Raw genomic sequence first — 18,379 nt, 5'->3', positions numbered from 1 at the left:
CTAGAGTGCAATGAGATCTCCCCTGAGCCTCCTCTTCTCCAGACTGAACAATCCCAGCTCCCTCAGCCACTCCTCATAAGACTTGTGCTCCAGACCCCTCAACAGTTTTGTTTCCCTTCTCTGGACACATTCCAGGGCCTCAGCATCTTTCTGGTAGTGACGGGCCCAAAACTGAACACAATACTCAAGGTGCGGCCTCACCAGTGCTGAGTACAGGAGGATGATTGCCTCCCTGCTCCTGCTGGCCACACTTCTTCTAAAGCAGGCCAGGATGCCATTGGCCTTCTTGGCCACCTGGGCACACTGTCTGCTCATGTTCAGACAAGCATTAGCCAACACCCCCAGGTCCCTTTCCTCTTCACAGTCATCCAGCCACTCAGCCCCAAGCCTATTGCACCACATGGGGTTACTGTGGCCAAAGTGCAGGAACCAGCACTTGGCCTTGTTGAACCTCATCCCATTCACCTCAGCCCAGCTTACCCAGACAGGTCCACGCTACCTCTCAATTTGGTGTCATCTACAGACTTACTGAGGGTACACTCAACCCCCTCATCTAGGTCGTCAATAAGTATATTAAACAAGATGGGGCCCAGTACTGACCCCTTGGAGACATCACTTGTAACAGATCACCAGCTGGACTTAACTCCATTTACTACACCTGTTGGGCACGGTCCTTTAGCCAGTTCCTTACTCAAAGGAGGGTACACCTGTCCAGGCCATGGGCAGCCAGTTTCCCCAGAATACTGTGAGAGACCGTATCCAAAGACTTTGCTGAAATCTAGGTACGCTACATCAACAGCCTTTACCTCACCTACCAGTCTGGTTGCCTAGTCATAGTCATGAATTCATGCTGGCTGGGCCTGATTTCCTGGATGCCATGCATGTGCTGTGTGATCTCACCCAAGATGATTTGCTCTATAACTTTCCCTGGTACCAGGGTCAGACTGACAGCTCTGTAATTCCTTACGGCCCTTCTTGTAGATCGGAGTCACATCAGCAAGCCTCAAATCCTCTGAGATTCCTCTCCAGATAACCAGGAGCACTGGTAGATGGCTGAAAGCCACCCCTGCCAACTCCCTCAGCACCCGAGGGTGGAGCCTGTCCAGTCCCATGGACTTGTGACAGTCCAGATGGAGGAGGAGCTCAACTTTCTCCACCTGAATCACTGGTGGTGTATTTTGTGTTCCATCCCAGACCTTTAGATCAGGACATAAAATGCCACAAGAATAACTGATCTGTCCATTAAAGGCAGATGTAAAGAAGGTGTTGAGGACCTCAGCGTTCTCCTTATCCTCAGTGGTCACATTCTCCTCTGCATCAGGGATGTAAATTCTCCTTGGTTCTTCTCTTATCATTGATATATTTGTAGAACGATTCTTTATTCTCTTTTACTGTAGAGGCCAACCTGAGTTCAAGTTGGGCTTTTGCCTTCCTACCTTCCTCCCTGCATACCTCAGCAACTGCCTTGAAATCTCCCAAAGTAGCCTGTCCCTTCTTCCAGAAGACATAGACTCTTCCAGTCTCATCTACACCAGTCTTCTTCCCCTATGGCTTGCCTTAGGGCATTCAGGGACAGCCTGTTCTTGCATCTTTAAATTTTCCATCTTGAGGATCATCCAGGCTTTCTGGATCCCTTTACCCTTAAGGAGCGACTCCCAAGGGACCCCTGCAACAAGCATCCTGAACAGGTCAAAGTCCTCCCTCTGGAAGTTCAAGATCATCCACCTGACATCTCCAAGAAGAGAATTCTACAAGTGCATGGTTGCTCTGCCCAAGACAGTCCCCAACCTTCACATCTTCCATCACTGTTAGTGAAGGGCAGGACTAGCAGGGCACTACCCCTGGTAGCCTCTTGTATAAGCTGCGTAAGGAAGTTCTCTTCCAGGCACTCTACAAACCTCCTGAATTGCTTTCTCTGTGCTGTATTTTATTTCCAGCATATATCAGAGAAGTTGAAGCCCCCATGAGAAAAACTGTTGGTGATCGCACAATCTCAGCAAGCTGCTCACAAAATGCCTTATCCTTTTCTTCATCCTGATTAGGTGGTCTGTAACAGATATTACAGGTCACTTCAAACTCTGCTTAGTTCTACTCCCTGCTTTTATACACCTTGCATTTAAGAAATACACAATCATTCTGTAACATGAAAACTTTTAAGTCTGCACTGTCCACGCCTCTGAGGGAAGAAGGGAACAGCCATCAAGTAGGTCTACAAGTCTTCCATCCCAGGTACTCTGTTACGTTGACCAATTTCAGCTACAGCATTAGGAATTCAGACTCTATTCTCCTTATGTAGGCCATGGGGCCAAAGCCGTCCATTTCCTGAGCACCTGGTGAGGAGATGCCACATTGACTATCCTACAGAAGTGGAAGAACACACCCTGCGGTCTCAATTTCACAGCAGGGGAGCTTAATAATAACAGTAGTAGATATAGTCAATTGGGAAATCTAATGAAAAAGATGAACAAATCATATTCTAAGGTTAACTCTAGCTTCAATGTTCTATTAAAATAGTATTGAAAACAACTCCAAGCTTTTACATCACCTGTATTTTAGGAAAATTCTTTTGTTTTGTAATCTGAACTATGAATAGTGAAGTTCTGAGTCCCTTTAACATTAAAAAAAATCCTCATTAACACAATGCTCCAGTTTCAGATTCAGCAGCAGCTTTTATTTTGACAACTCCACATGACCTTTGTGACAGTCTGTGGTACTCCTGTTACAGCTTACATCATGGATTTTGTTGTTTGTTCGACCATGTGATGAGGACAAAGAATAGTACAAGATTTGCTTAAAAGGGTACTACTGTAGCTTTTCTTGAAGATATTTACAATGTAGACTGGGAAGTTTGAGCCATTTAGTTGAGCTGAGAACACTAACTGGTTTGATATAAAAGTGCAGACTTTAATGGGAGACAACTGCTTCTTCAACACTGAGTGTCACATCTATACATCTCTATCTATACACAGAAGGACCGTTTGAAAGTTACGAAACAGAATAGAGACCTTCTCAGAAAAGGCCATTCCTGATGGGGAGAGCATCTTGATTACAGCTAAGTATAAAGCCATATTCTCCAGTTCAGACTTCTCTCTGTGAGAAGCAGAAGGCTGGAATTAAAAGATGAGAACTGCTGGAGTGAGGAGATGAAGGTATTTGGGATATCTGTCCTGCCTTTCTGTCACTGCACTACCACAGCAGTGAGCAACAAAACAAGCATGGCTTACCTTGCCAGTATGTGAACACGAGGAGTCAAGGTCCGAAGAGTTTCATTAGCAGAAGACATCACGTGCTAAGTGACAACATTCCCTCTTCCCCAGCCTATTAGTGTTACTCTATCTTTACCACAGAAGTCATTCCAAGAGCGACAATATTAAAAACACTGAACTTTCTTTACTTCAATTATCTAGATATATTGACACCTTTTATACAAATGAAAGCAAATTATAGCAGTACATTAACAAATTCTAATACAAAAATGTGTATTTCATAAAATGTGATTTTTAAATGACAAAGCTCTACAGAAACATACAACTCCCTATAAAGACATCCAGTCCACTGAGCAATGCTTGCTCAAAATATCATTATGAACTAAATATGCTCATAAGTATATTACTATTGAACTATACATTTGGATAAAACATTACTGAATCAAGAAGTGAAAACCTACTCATTAACAGAGTTAGCTGTACAGCTCAAATGAGAAGCAGCCACCAGCTGAGCTCAGTACAGCTCCAGGCTGAAGAAGCTCTGCCTTGCAGGTGGCCAATCACACCTTACAAACATTCATCTGTCACATTAACAGTTTAGTGTTATCAGTCAACAGAAGAGAAAGTAAACTAACCATTGGCAGTAGGAAGTAAAGTCACAAGACACATCCAGATCACAGGCAATATGTTGCCTACATTATTTAAGACTAGAACTTTCTTTAAAAAAAAAAAAAAAATTACCAAATAATCAAAACATTTTCCCCTATTGCTCTACTTCACGTAAGTTTACTACTTTGAAGTTTTAAAATATGAAATGACTGAACTAGCTGAATTAAAAGTTATACAAAATGATTGTCTATCAAACATTTACTTTATACATAAACATTTTTGAAACTGATTTACAGTGTACAATTAGTTTATGCAGCATAAGCAACCATTACAATATCATTTTTCCCTCAGACTGAAAGCAGCCAACAATGTCTAAGGTCTTGTTCAAAGGTCCTCCGTCACCAATCCTATTTTACCTCACCTCACACTGTTCACATCCACGTTGTCCCACTGAGTACCACAGGGTACATTTAATAAACTGTACATTATTCTGTCTAACAATATGCTGCAAAACTGGTTAATGTGCAAGAAAAGCTCATTAACTCCAATGCATTTTTAAATACAATGTATCTACAGTTTTCCCCAGAATGCTTCCGCTTCCTGAGCTAGACATAAAATACCTTAAAACAGGTTTGGACATAAATCTGAGACCCCATAAGCAAACTACGATACAATGCCTAGAGGAAAAATAAAAGCAAACCCCTTCTGGTAGCTCTCACTACTATTTGTTTGCACTCTAAATACACTTTAGATAGAACTAATAATCTGCTAAATAAGGTAGCAAATTCAGTATTTTAATATTCTATCCTATATTGTTATATACTGATCTTGCTTTTTATGACTTTATATAAACAATGTATACATTTCACAGGCTACTAAATTCTCCCTATATTCTTAACCCTGTCATCTGGGTGACTGGATTTAGTCATGCTATAGTCTGCAACAGAGCATGCAACTTGTGGGTCTTTTTTGGTTTTTAATAACAAATCCAATTGTATTCAATACTAATTTCTAAATGAAAGAAGATCAGGATATTGAAGTTACTTTACAGTCATATTTCAATGTTTTAATTTTTACAGAAATTAGAAATTCCTAATTTATCAATTAAAAAGAATAAATCTAATCCATCATTGGATGCAGAAGGGTTTTAAAGGTATTCATGATTTCCGTTTTAAATTATTTGAATTTCACAAATCAGTTCTGAATGAAATCCTACCAAACGCTGCAGTGACTTACAGTAATAAACTACAGTATCAATTAAGCTTATACAATAAATTGCAACACAGTAAGCGTAAGGTGCTATTCCGTCTGCCCTAAAGTCTTTCACATTACCACGTGGGCATCATGTCTGGGAACCAGACTCTACCAAGATGCTTTGAAACTTCCCAGTGAATCTGCTCTAAGCTGTATTTCTGGTCAGGAATCAGAACTTCCTCCATAATAGAAAGCTGCGAGAGACGACCACCACACATCTTCACAAACTCAACAAAGGCACTGCAAGAGACTTCACACTCTCCTAGGCCAACAGCTGACAAATACTTGCACCGCTCAGCGATACGGATCAGTTCCTCATCCAGCGGCCGTAATCCATTGGCGCACACGACCAATTCAACCAATCGAGGACACGTCATCCCAACGCGTCCAAGTACATCTTTGCTTACCGATCTTCCAAAGTAAAGGTGGGTGACAGGTATTTCATACCGAAAGAATGGGTCAAACTCTTCTTCATACAAGAAAAAGTACATGACTAAGTTTACTTTAGGAGAATGCTTGATGAAAGCGTCCCAGCTGCTCTTCTGAATCGTGTGGAACTGAGTCTGTCCAGGATTTTCACTGACAACATCGATGCGCAAGTGTTCTAACCTGACATGTTTTTCAGAAGACAAGGCAAGCAACAGTTCATCACTCAGCAGATGGTAGTTGAGTGCCAACTCACGTAAACCATGACACTGATCAGCCACGCAAAGGATTCCTTGGAAAGCAGAACATTACAGAACAGGTTACATAGGTAAATATAACAGTAATTGAATAAGAAACATAAGAATTTGTTTCTGTATATCAAAAAGTTGCAAAAAAAGCTAGAATCATTACGTAATATCAAATCTCACTGGACTACCAGAACACAACCCTTTTGTCATGTGACCAATGTCCTGTGACTTCCTCGAGCACAGGAAGATATACATACATTACATGTTGTGTACTTTCCCTTGGGAGTTTATTCTTGTATGTGGCAAACATAAGAATTACATACTTTTAACTGTCCCATCATGCCCTAAGACCACCTATAAATACAAGTTCATAAATTACAGAATCATACAATGTCTTGGGTTGGAAGGGACCTCAAGGATCATCAATCTCCAAACCCCTGCTGCAGGCAGGGCCACCAACCTCCACATTTAATATAGACCTGGATGTCTAGGGCCCTATCCAACCTGGCCCTGAACACCACCAGGGATGGGGCATTCACAACCTCTCTGGGCAGCCTGTTCTAGCACCTCACCACTCTCAAAGAACCTCCTGCTGATATCTAACCTAAATCTTCCCCCCCTCAACTTAAAATAATTTCCTCTTGTCCTGCCATTATCCTCCCTTTCAAAGAGTTGACTCCCCTCCTGTTTATAGGCTCCCTTTAGGTACTGGAATGCTGCAATGAGATCACCCTTCTGTTCTCCAGGCTGAACAAGACCAGCTCCCTCAACCTGTCTTCATAGGGAATGTGCTCCAGCCTGATCATCTTCATGGCCCTCCTCTGGACCATCTCCAACAGCTCTGTCTTTCTTGCATTGGGTGTGCCAGATCTGGACACAGTATGCCAGACAGGGGCTCACAGAGGCAGAAAAGAGAAAGACAATCACCTCCCTGTCCCTAATGGCCACCCCTCTTCTGATGGAGACCAGGATACCATTTGCTTTCCGTGCTGCAAGAGACACTGCTGGCTCATGTTCAGTTTTTCGTCCACCAAGGCCCCCAGGTCCTTCTCTGCTGGGCTACTCTCAAGGACTGTTCCTCCCAGTCTGCATATATGCCTGGGATTTCTCCAGCCTAAGTGCAAAACCTTACACTTTGCTGTGTTAAACGTCGATAGATTCACCCACTCTGGAAGCAGTATTGCCCATGCCTACATCTGACCAAGCAGCCAAGAACAAAATCTGACTGCCACCCAAGAAACAGACATCTAGTGAATGCTGTATTTTCATTAAATACAGAAGATACAACACAGGTTCAATACTCATCTTCACCCCAGCAGCAGTGGGGCCTCTTTTTCACTACTTGAACTACTTCTCTGTCCTGCACTAAAACAATTCTTAAAAACTAATCTAGTACCAATTAATTGCATGCACCAGTCTAGGCTGGGGGAAGACCTGTTGGAGAGGAGCTCTGCTGAGAGGGACCTGGGTGTCCTGGTGGACGACAGGTTGGCCATGAGACAGCAGTTGGCCTTTTTGGCTACAAGGGCACATGACATTCTGGGGTGCATTAAAAAGAGCATGTCCAGCAGGTCAAGGGAGGTGATCCTCCCCCTCTACTCTGCCCTGGTGAGGCCTCATCTGGAATACTGTGTCCAGTTCTGGGCTCCCCAGTACAAAAAAGACAGGGATCTCTTGGAAAGAGTCCAGCGGAGGGCCACAAAGATGGTGAAGGGCCTGGACCATCTCCCCTGTGAGGAGAGACTTAGGGAACTGGGTCTGTTTAGCCTTGAGAAAAGAAAGCTGAGAGGGGACTTGATCCAGGTTTATAAATACCTGAAGTGTGGGAGCCATAGTGGCGAGGCTGGTCTGTTTTCAGTAGTGCATGGGGACAGGACTAGGGGAAATGGGCTGAAACTTCAGCATAGGAAGTTCCGCACGAATGTGCGCAAGAACTTCTTTACAGTGAGGGTGACGGAGCACTGGAACAGGCTGCCCAGGGAGGTGGTGGAGTCTCCTTCTCTGGAGATATTCAAGACCCATCTGGACGCCTACCTGTGTGACGTGGTGTAGCGAGCCTGCTTTGGCAGGGGGGTTGGACTCTATGATCTCTAGAGGTCTCTTCCAACCCCTACAATTCTGTGATACCAAACATTTACTCTCTCTCAAATCTGCACTTTGAAGGCATATTATACATTTTAAGTGTATTGGCAAGTGATTTCTTTTATGCAACTCATCAACTTTTTGATTCAGTTCAAGTTTTTCCTGTAGCAACCTAATAATTACAACAGTCCCAGGAGAAAAAAAAAAAAGTCCAGGCAAGTCTCAGTGTTCAAGATTTCTCATTTTCCTTCAAGTCTCATTTTTGCAGTCTCCTTGCTCTGAAGCAAATCACCAACATACCAGCTCCTTTCTTCTGTTCCATTTTTCTATTTCAAGGCACACCCAGGTCTGTATTAAGCAACTACATTTTTTCTGCCATGTGCTTAGCTCTCCAGTTTTGTAGAATGTACACCTGATCCCATTCTATTAACCTCAAGGCAGTGTGTGACAATAGCTGTTCCTTAAGTAGGTACTGCCATTTCTCCTCTACTGTTCCTTCAGTTTGCAACATCACAGGGTGATATATTAAACAGTCTAATGAGTTCAGCAACAATGTAAACCTGTATGCCCCCCCCCTAAATTATCGACTTTTATGGAATACCATACACTTTCTGAAGGCTTAGCCACAAATCAATAAAGTCTCCTAGAGCTGACATACCCAGGTTGTTCTCAAACCCCAGTTCACAGGAATTGCATCTCTTGGGTAGCTACAAGTTAATACTACAGCCTCTTCACAGACATCGCTATGGCTGTTGGAAAAGGTTAACTATACTGGAATACTTAAATACTCACTGCAGAAGTAGTGCAAGGCAACAGTACCCTATGAACTTCTGAAAGAGGTTACTTTCTTATCCAGAAAACACACTACTTTTTTTACTAGCTCAGCACTCAGTCTGAAAGACTCTTGCAGAGAGAAGCAGCAGGATGGACTGATTGACAATCAGTTAATATTTTATTCAGTAACAGTTGCTGTAGCTACCACATTCGGTCTCCTTCTCAACCAACCCTATTTTTTTCAGGGGCTTATTAGATTTGACCAAATTTAAGGCATACACTAAAGCAAACAAAACAGTTGCTTACCAGCTGGAGACACATGAGGACAACTGCTCATTTTCAAGAGTTTGAGTGTGTCACTGTTGTTGGCCACTAGCACTTTGAGAGATGGATCATCTACTGGTGTATCATCGATCTTAAGTGAAGAGAGTGACTTGGAGTTTACGAACACCACTGTCAGTGCAGAAATAAAGTGAGACTGGAAAAGAAAGTTTAAATGAAACACTGGCACCTGAAACAAATTTCAGTGGTTTCGTGCTGTATACAGTTGTACATAATATCCTTTGACTTACAGTAGCTGCTAAAAAAAGTCATTTTAATCTGACATCACAACCAAAAATAGTATACATTTTTCAGTATGGCAAAGTATAATAATTTTTGTTATCAGATTAAGTATTTGCCAAACCAGAATGCCTAACATAAAACAGAGGAAAAACTCAGAAACTGACCCAGGACGATCCACTATGTAAACTTAAAGCTACAGAAAGACCACAACCAAAGAGAAAGCATAGAAACTCTAATTTAGAGAATAATCTAGAAGCAGTGCTCTTAAAGCAGCATCTCCTAGAGTAAAAATTCTCATGCAGTCTGACTTGTGTGGCAAGCCTGTACTGTTACATGTGCCCAAAGCCAAGTGGTACTACTGGCTGGCAGAGCACATGGGGTAGGAATGAATCTATACTAGAATGCTGACTGAAGCGGTTCACAGCCAAGAAACAGATGTTCAATTATTTATGATACATAAATAGTAATTAATGTAGGTCCAGTGTTCAAGATCCTGAGCATTTATGGGTAACAATTGAAACACACCAGTAAAGAAAGACAGCCCAGAATGCCTTCACTTGAAAAATCATGAAAAAAGGAGCAGATTTCTGTTATGATGGAAGTGAATAATTAGCTAACAATCATCACTTCTTACAAGCTTTACTGAAGAAGAAAATACATTTCCTTTGCATTATCTTAACTACTCCACAAAGGTACCTGTTACTTTGATTTCAGTACTGTTTCTGAATTGTTCATGTAGTTTGGACTGAATACAGTTATGCGGAAAGGCTTGGCAATGGTACTGTTCATTCTTAGACAACGTGCATTTTGTTGCACTTAGAACAAGATCTGAAAAATGTCTTTGAAAATTAAGGATTAGAAACACACATTCAAGAGAAGAACATGACACAGATGTGATCACTGACAAGGATAATAATTGATAATCCTTCTACAGCTAACCTCACTTAAACCCTATATCCTGTTTCCTTTCCTGAGGTTGTCCCTACCTCTTCCTTGTCCTTGTTGCCATCAGCAATGACATCATCCTTATCCAGCTAACAGCTTAGTTGTAACTGGCTCTTGACATACATATGGACTAGATTCAAGAACTGAAGCTGATAGACATCCTAGAAGTTCTTGCATAGAACAGCCCAGGTTATCACAATTGTTCCTCTGCTCCTCAACAACAGAATCATTCTACTTCAATAGCAGGACTGCTTGTTTAGAAGCATATATGGAGGGGATTGCTGGTTATTCTTTTTTATTTATTTTACTTCTAGATAAGTGGCCTTCTAATGCAGTCTGGTCTTGGGTAAGTAAGCTACATTAAAAAAAAAAAAAGTCTGTCAGATTTCAGATATGATACACTTTGCCACTGAATCTAGCACTTAACTATGTGACATCAAGTACTGAAGATTTCCTTAAAGTGATATGAATGTAAAAAAATACTTATGAATGACTGTAATTGCTACAGAAAGTTCACATGGATTAAACTCTACCTCTTAGATTATAATCATCTCCTATTAAGTCCTCTAGCCTACAGACTTGTAGCATGTTGCCCAATATTACATTCAAGCTAAGGGACTGGAATACGTAGAACAAGATCTGAACTAATTTCTCGTAGGATGCACAGAGTAAGTGAAACTTCAGTTACCCATCTTAGTAGATCCAGTCTTCAGTCCTTCCCCTTAGTACAGTTCAAGTTCGTTTTTTTTGTTTTGTTTTTTGTTGCCAAAGGCTCATTCTTACAACACAACCTTTCATGATACTCTATGAATCACTGCAATATTTTTCTACAGAAATTTACATGCATTCAAATACCTTCGGTAAATCCATGAAGCTTGGACGGGCTGTTGAAATTAGTCCAAGAGTTTTCAGAGAGCAATTCACAAGTTGTGATAAAATATCACAAGCTGCTTCTGCAGATTCCTTGCTACTGTCCACCTTAAGACAAAAGAAAACGCACTGAATCAGAAAATACTGCATCAAAATACAACCACTACTGAAATAAAGCAACTCTGTTTTCCTTTTTTTTTTTTTTTTCCTCCGCCATTTTATTTTCTGTCAGATGATGGTAAATAAGAATGCACTGGAATTTCACTAATGTCCTCTTTCATTTCATTCAGGTACCCTGGCTGCCTACACAGTGATGCATCCAGGCAGGTTCTGAGTATCATCAGAGAAGGAGACTCCACAATCTCTCTGGGCAGCCTCTTCCAGTGCCATGTCATCCACAAAGCAAAGCTGATCTTCCTTGTGTTCAGGTGGAATCTCCTGTGTTCCAGGTCCTGCCTGATGTCCCTTGTTCTGTTGCTGGGCATCACTAAAAAGAGACTGGCTCCACCCACTTGATGACTCCCACCCACCCCTGAGATATTTGTAAGTATCCGTAAGATTACTCCTCCAGTTTTTTTTCACTGGACTGAACAGTCCCAGGTCTCTCAGCATTTCCCCATAAGGAGATGCTTCAGGTCCCTCCTCATCTTGGTGTCCCTCTGCTGGACTCTGTAGAAATTCCCTGTCTTTCTTGAACTGTGAAGCCCAGAAATAGACATAGTACTCCAGACTTGGCCTCACCAGAGCAGAGTAAAGGGGGAAAATCACCTCCCTCAACCTGCCAGCCATTCTCCTTTTAATATGCCCCCAAATACATTGGTCTTCTTGGTCACAAGGGCACACTGCTGGCTCATGGTCAACCTGTTGTCCACCATGATACTCAGGTCCTTCTCTGCAGAGCTCCTCTCAGCAGTTCAGCCAGTACCTGTACAACTGTATGTGGTTATATGCAAGGCTCTACACTTGTCCTTGTTGAACTTCATACAATTATTCTTTGCCCAACTCTCCAGTCAGTCCAGGTCTTGCTGAATGGCAGCACAGCCTTCTGGTGTGTCAGCCACTACTCCCAGCTTTCTATCACCAGCAAATTTGCTGAGGATGCATTCCATCCCTTTATCCAAGTCACTAATGAATTTGCTGAACAAGACTGGATCTACAACTGGGGAACACCACTAAGTTACAGGCTTCTGATAGACTGCACCACTGATCGTAACTCTCTGAAGTCTGTCAGTCAGACAGTTCACTTACCTACCCCCCACTGCCTAAGCTTACCTACAAGGACATTATGGGAGACAGTGTGTCAAAAGTCAAAGTACACAACATCTACTGCTCTCCCATCATCTATGCAGCTGGTCATGACATCACAGAAAGCTACCAGATTGGCCAAGGGCAATCTCCTCTTGGTGAATCCACACTATCTCCTGATTGTAATCCTTTCTTTCACTTGCTTGGAGACAGGACATCCAGAATAACGGACATGAAGTTGACTGGACTGTAGTTTCCTAGGCCCTCCTTGCTCTTTCAAAGGCTGGAGTGACACTGGCTTTCCTCCAGCCCACAGGTACCTCTCCTGTTCTCCATGACCTTTCTCAGAGAGCAGCTTGGCTATCATTTCTGCCAGCACTCATGGGTACATCCCATGACTGGCTTAGTCTGGAGAAGAGGAGGCTTGGGGAGACCCTATCACTCCCTACAGCTACCTGAAAGGAAGTTGTGGTGAGGTGGGGGTCAGCCTCTTCTCCCAGGTAACTAGTGACAGGACAAGAGGGAATGGCCTGAAGTTGCACCAGTAGAAGACTGGATATTTAGAAGAATTTCTTCTACAAATGAGTGGGTAGGCACTAGAACAGGTTGCCTAGGGAAGCAGTGGTGTCACCAATGCTGGAAACTACTTAAGAAACATGGCTTTGTGGGCAATACTGGTGTCAGGCAGGCAGGCAGACTAGATGCTCTCAGACATCTTTTTCAACCTTAATGATTCTATGATCCTACAATATCCCATGGATTGGCACGTGTCAAGTTTGCCTAGGTGATCTCTGAGCAGATCCCCAACCAAGTCTTCCTTTCCTCTGACTCCCTCTCTTACCACCAGAGTCAGGGATTCCCTAGGGGCAGTCTTAAGAGTTACTGAATGCCTTCTTCGCTTCAGTCATTACCGCTACCTTCTTGGTGTCCTGCATTACCAGGGCAACGACATCTCATTCAGAAGCATGCCGACATTTTTCCTAGCCCTCTTCTTGCTACTGATACTTAAAGAAACTTTTCTTGCTGTCGAGTACACATAATGTGAAAACCAAGTCTTCCAGACTGAGAACTGCCACATTCCCTCTTTAATAACTTACAATCTTAATCACAGAGACCACGTCATCATTATGTCAATCACTGATATTTATGGAATATTTCTCATGCTTTGATATTTAGTTTTGGTGGCTCATCTAATTATTTCAAATATCAGAGATAATTCCTAGAAACATTCAAAAAAAAAAAGGAATAAAATTCAGCTTGTATTAATTTTTAGAAAGTTATTATTAAAAAGCCTATAAAGTACCCTACCTTAAAGCTTACATACTGCAGGTGATTGGAATGCCTCTTTATTATTTGCTTGATTAGTTCAGGATGCGTAGCCCTCAAGTAAGATGTAGCTGGTTGATTCAGTTCAAACTCAAAACACCTCCAGAGATCAGGCATATGAAACACCTGGTTCCAGCTTCGGCAGACCTGTGATGCATGAGCACGGTCCAAAAGGGGCAAGTACTGAAATACCTGCAGGATAATGTCTTGGAGCAGGTTACCCCAGTCAGGACTCTGCACAACTGTGGCTTTGTCATCTACACTCTTGTGCCTCTTGGATTCTTTCCCAGCAGTCTCTTCAGATGAACTGTTGTTGGCCTCATTAGTCTTCCTTCCACGTTTCATTCTACAAAGATAAGAATGAATGTTTCATGAATTGTGTAAATGTAACAAGAGTTCAAATAAACATAATGTTTATAGAAAACCACAGACAAAAAGATGCATGTTTTCTGCAACCACATTTTTCCAGGTCTGTTTTGCCACAGAAAGGAAATAAAATCATCAAGTAGCAATGAGTAACAGCAATCTAAAAATCTTACCACCACCAAGACAGATAATAGAAGTAACACTGAAGTTATAATTACCGCAGCAAATCCCCACACTAAAGAAACTCTCAGTATTTCACTTGGTTGAGATGCTCAGAACCTAACTTGTTCCACTAGTTTGCTGATTATTACTTTACTTTGATGTCCCATCAGTGTTCTTCCAATCAATATTGTGAACACTCATTCAGTACTCCCTATTTACCAGAAACAACATTGAAGTTGAAGGAAGAAATTTCAAATTAAGGCTGTAAAAAATTTCTAAAAATAAATGTGTTCATGTCTGCAGGTGCATCTGATCTGTTCATTTTTTTTTTTTTTCCCAAGCAGAACAATTCTTTCTTAAAGCAAAAGATGTTATTTTAGTATGTTTGTCTTAAATCAATACTCTTAAAAACATATGTCATCAAAAACATGTATGTTTTCATTTTTCCAACCAATTAGTAAACAGGGATTGTGAAAGATTGACAATAACAATCTGAGAGGCTCAGCACTCCCTCTGCCTCTCCCCAGAACAGGAGATAAAAAGGAATCAGCAAACTTTCTTCCAAACTGTATTGAATTCAGCAAGTCTGAATCCAAAGGTTACCAAATTCTTGGTTCCATGTACTTCTTCCCCAGTCACCTAATGATACATTATGTTACATGTTAAAGATTACAAACAAACAGAAAACAAAAAAAACCACCACTATGTACCTCTGAAATTCAGCATCAGGTTTTGATCAGTGTGTTCTTCTGCAGATGCCAGCTTAAATCTGAACACCCAGTCATTTATTTTTAAAAGCCTGAATGCTGCATACCACATCCTAAAGGACTAAACATGACAGCTCAAACTAAACACTATACCCCTCATTTCAAGTCTCTAAACAGCTAAGGGTCTCCAAGGGCAGGGTAGGCTCGATATGCGTGAATACCTCTGCCCTCTCATGACTTCTGCACTTCACACAGTGAAATCACTCCAGTTTAGTGTTTAAGTGCAACCATAAATATATATATTTATATTATGTGTTGTGATTCACCAACATGCCATTCACTCTCACCACATCTCTCAACAGGATGAGAACTGGTGGGATGGAAGAGAGTAAAGGTACAAGAATTCATACACTGAGATAAAGACAGCTTAATAAGAAAGAGGGAAAGGAGAAGGAGGAAAGTAAGAAATAAGACATGTGATGCAAAATACAATTACTCGCCACTAACTGACCTATGCCCAGCCATGCCCTAAGTAACAGCAGCCCCCACCCCTGGCCAACTCCCCCAGTTTACTGTTCTGCATGGCACACTAAAGCATGGAACTCCAAATGAAACTTAAAGGATGCCTGTCCAGTTCACTTATTACCTGGACAATTAACTTTCTATGCTACAAACAGCAACCAAGTAAAAGTTTAGGAGTCTTTTAAATAGGAAAAACACCAAGAACATTTATCATCCAGCATGTTGTGGATTATTTTCCCAGAGTGGGCACTTCCTTGAGTATCTACGAAACACCTAAATAGCACCTCCTACTCACAAGATAATAGCAACCTATCTGTTAGGGTCTGAAACTATAAAATGTTGTGCTCAAACCCAAACACACAGTCATGGAAGACTGATGAACACCATTTTCTTGATTCTCAAATCCCACCACTGGGGGCAATCACAAGATCACAGGAGAGTAAAAGTCTCCTCTCACTTGCTGAGAACAACTTACTGTGATCCACAGCTCATAGCTATAAATCCATGCCAAATATTGCTGCTGCAGTAGAACAGGCTCTCCTGAGAAAGACCACTGTTGCTGAGCTTCTACCTTCACTTGCACAGATTGGCATGCAGGAAAATTGAATATAGCAACATATCTCCTGCAACTAACAAAGATGAAGAAACTCTATTTTGCTACTGAAAACAGAATAGCTCAACTATCTAAACAATCTGCTAATTAGGCTAGTAAACTTACAGAAGAGTTTACTCCATCATGCTAACGTTTACAGGAAATGCTAAGCACAGCACAAAAAGTGTTATCTGCAATAAGCTAGTCCAAAATGCAATACTTCTACATTGAATACATCTTCTACTACATTGAAGAGATACTCCAAACGACTATGTTCTAATGAACAATTACCATACACAAGTTATTCAGGTGCTAAATTTGGGGTAGCATACTTGATGCCTTTAAATCCTTCCAAATCCATTTCTCGTTCACCTGTAAGAACTACAGAAGGTAAATATTAGACACAGCTTCCCACATCTTCTATTACAGAGTCCACCTTATCTTCTGATGATAAGCTAACACACATGCACAAGATTTCTAGTCAGCACACTTCTTTTTACTATAATCAATCACTGGATTTATTCCCCCATCACACTTAGAGGCCGTTGTGCAGGTACAGTGCCACATTTACTAAGTGATCTTTTCAAAGACACTTCTCCAGAAAACTAACCAGGAATGAACTGCCTTTGTCAGAACTGTGTGGGTTCTTCCCACTTGGAAAGAACTCTGGGATGCAAATGCTAGCAGCAATAGCCAACTTATAAGCTGCACTTCAGAGAACACAGGCCAGCCTGGATGAGATCTAAGCAGTTAAAATACACTGGTTACAGTTCAAAACACACTCAAGAAGCTGCTGGGTACTACATGAAGCTTCCGTGGACATCCAAAAAGAGACAACATGGTCATTACTAGAACTGTACTGATGATCCAATTCAGGTTACAACATTCCAAGAAGATACAATGCCATGTGTTTTAAGTGCATGGTTAATAAGCAGGGGATGGGAGGACATACTTCCAGACAACTTTTCTGTTATTGACATTTCAGATGCTCCTGTAACTCCAAAAATCACAGAACTGCTTGTGCTGGAAGGAATCTTTGAAGGTCAGCTATTCCAACCCCCCTGCAGATAACAAGGACACCTACAGCTAGATCACACTGCTCAGAGCCCCGTCCAGCCTGATCTTGGATGTCTCCAAAGACACTTTCAGGGCAAGCTGTTCCAGTGCATTTTTCTCTAATGTTGTATAAAATAAGCCTGTAAAGAAAGTAAACCTTTTGCAAAATTATTGCAAGAACAGAAAATGAAACTGGCAGCTACATTTCCTTTTATTTATACATCCAGTAGGCCAAAGAGTTGGCTGAATTTTGATTCAAGGCCAAGAGAAAAAACTAAGTTCAGTAAGGAAAGTACTGATGCAAGATTTCACATGGGCGTGTCTCTGTACACTAATTGCCGGTACTAATTATCAGCATTTGTAAGAAGCTGTTTTTCATTCAGTGACCGTTTAACCCTTCCTTCAACTTGTGAGCCATCACTCTTCCTTTCAGCTCACTCCCAGGACACACACCTGACCTGTTTTCCCAAACTTTTGTTATAACTATCACAGATCTTAAAGCAAAGCTGCTGACAAAAGCAGGAAAACAAACAGAAAGACAAGAAAACAACCAACTCTATCAAACTACAGAGGTGCAATATCCAGATGCAAGACTCCTCGAGGTTCTCCAGACAAACCTCAACCCATCATATCAGCGTATTTCCGAGTCTGGCAGCCACCGAAGGGCAGGAGGAGCATAGCACAAGCTCAACGCCGTCGGTAAAGCCGAGAAAGATGCAGACAAAACGCAGTGGCGGTTATTAAAAAAAAAAAAAAAAAAAAAAAAAAAAAAAAAAAGAAAGAAGAAGCTTGTGCACGGCTCCGGTTGCTTATCCCTGTGCCGAGGAGGCTGTGAGGCAGCCCCAGAAGCCGCGATATCCTCAGCACCCTGTGCTGCCGCCACTCCCACCGGTGCCTCAGGAGGGCCGGGCCCCTTTCCAGAGCCGCTCACCTGGCGGCTCCCTGCTGCGCCTCGCGTCAACCGGGGCTCGGGCCGCGCTGCCGCCTCCACTCCGGCCACATGAGCCCCTCCACCGCAGCCGACCCCGGCGTCTCCTTCGCCCGGTGACACGTCCCACTCGGCTCGCCTCGTCCCAACGCTTCGCTCCGCTCCCCCCTTTCCCTCTCTGTTTACTTCGCGGCAGCGGAAGCGACGCAAGCCCAACCAAAATGGCGGCGGCGCACTGCGTAGCGCCGCTCCTCCTCCCGCCCCCAGGCGCTGAGGGGCGGGGCTGCCTATAACGGCCGCCCCTAACGGTCGCCTGTAGCCGTTAGGCTGGTGGGTGTATGATCTGGAGCTCTGAGGTGCTCTGTGGTACTCTGCGGGTAGGGAGTGAAGGAGGACTCAGAGAAGTTAGCGAGGGCAATGCTGCGGAGGAGCTGGGTCACTCTGGACCCGAATCTATGTGTGATTTGAAAGCCCGATGTCAGGCTGGCCTTTGGGAT

General features: G+C 42.5%; 1 protein-coding gene across 1 annotated transcript; it reads right to left on the bottom strand.

Annotated features, from left to right (window-relative positions):
* Nucleotides 1-2,645: 2,645 nt before the first annotated feature.
* FBXL3 (F-box and leucine rich repeat protein 3) lies at nt 2,646-18,138 on the bottom strand. The gene is made up of 5 exons (XM_072353356.1): nt 17,886-18,138; nt 13,532-13,895; nt 10,964-11,086; nt 8,906-9,077; nt 2,646-5,787 (listed from the first exon to the last, which is right to left on the bottom strand). The coding sequence occupies exons 2-5, from the start codon at nt 13,892-13,894 to the stop codon at nt 5,144-5,146; spliced, it is 1,302 nt and encodes a 433-aa protein (XP_072209457.1). The 5' UTR covers nt 13,895; nt 17,886-18,138; the 3' UTR covers nt 2,646-5,143.
* Nucleotides 18,139-18,379: the final 241 nt, after the last annotated feature.

The sequence above is a fragment of the Excalfactoria chinensis genome, chromosome 1 (genome assembly GCF_039878825.1).
Source record: "Excalfactoria chinensis isolate bCotChi1 chromosome 1, bCotChi1.hap2, whole genome shotgun sequence".
NCBI lineage: Eukaryota > Metazoa > Chordata > Aves > Galliformes > Phasianidae > Excalfactoria > Excalfactoria chinensis.
The sequence above is the reverse complement of the archived record's forward strand: the minus strand, read 5'-3'. Positions and strand labels throughout refer to the sequence as shown.

Excerpts from the sequence above, each read along its gene's own strand:
- FBXL3 (XM_072353356.1), bottom strand. The coding sequence starts at position 13,894 with ATGAAACGTGGAAGGAAGACTAATGAGGCCAACAACAGTTCATCTGAA. Across the intron at positions 9,078-10,963 it reads GCTTCATGGATTTACCGAAG|TCTCACTTTATTTCTGCACT; the intron begins GTATTTGAATGC and ends TTTCTTTTCCAG. Across the intron at positions 5,788-8,905 it reads TCCTCATGTGTCTCCAGCTG|GAATCCTTTGCGTGGCTGAT; the intron begins GTAAGCAACTGT and ends CTGCTTTCCAAG.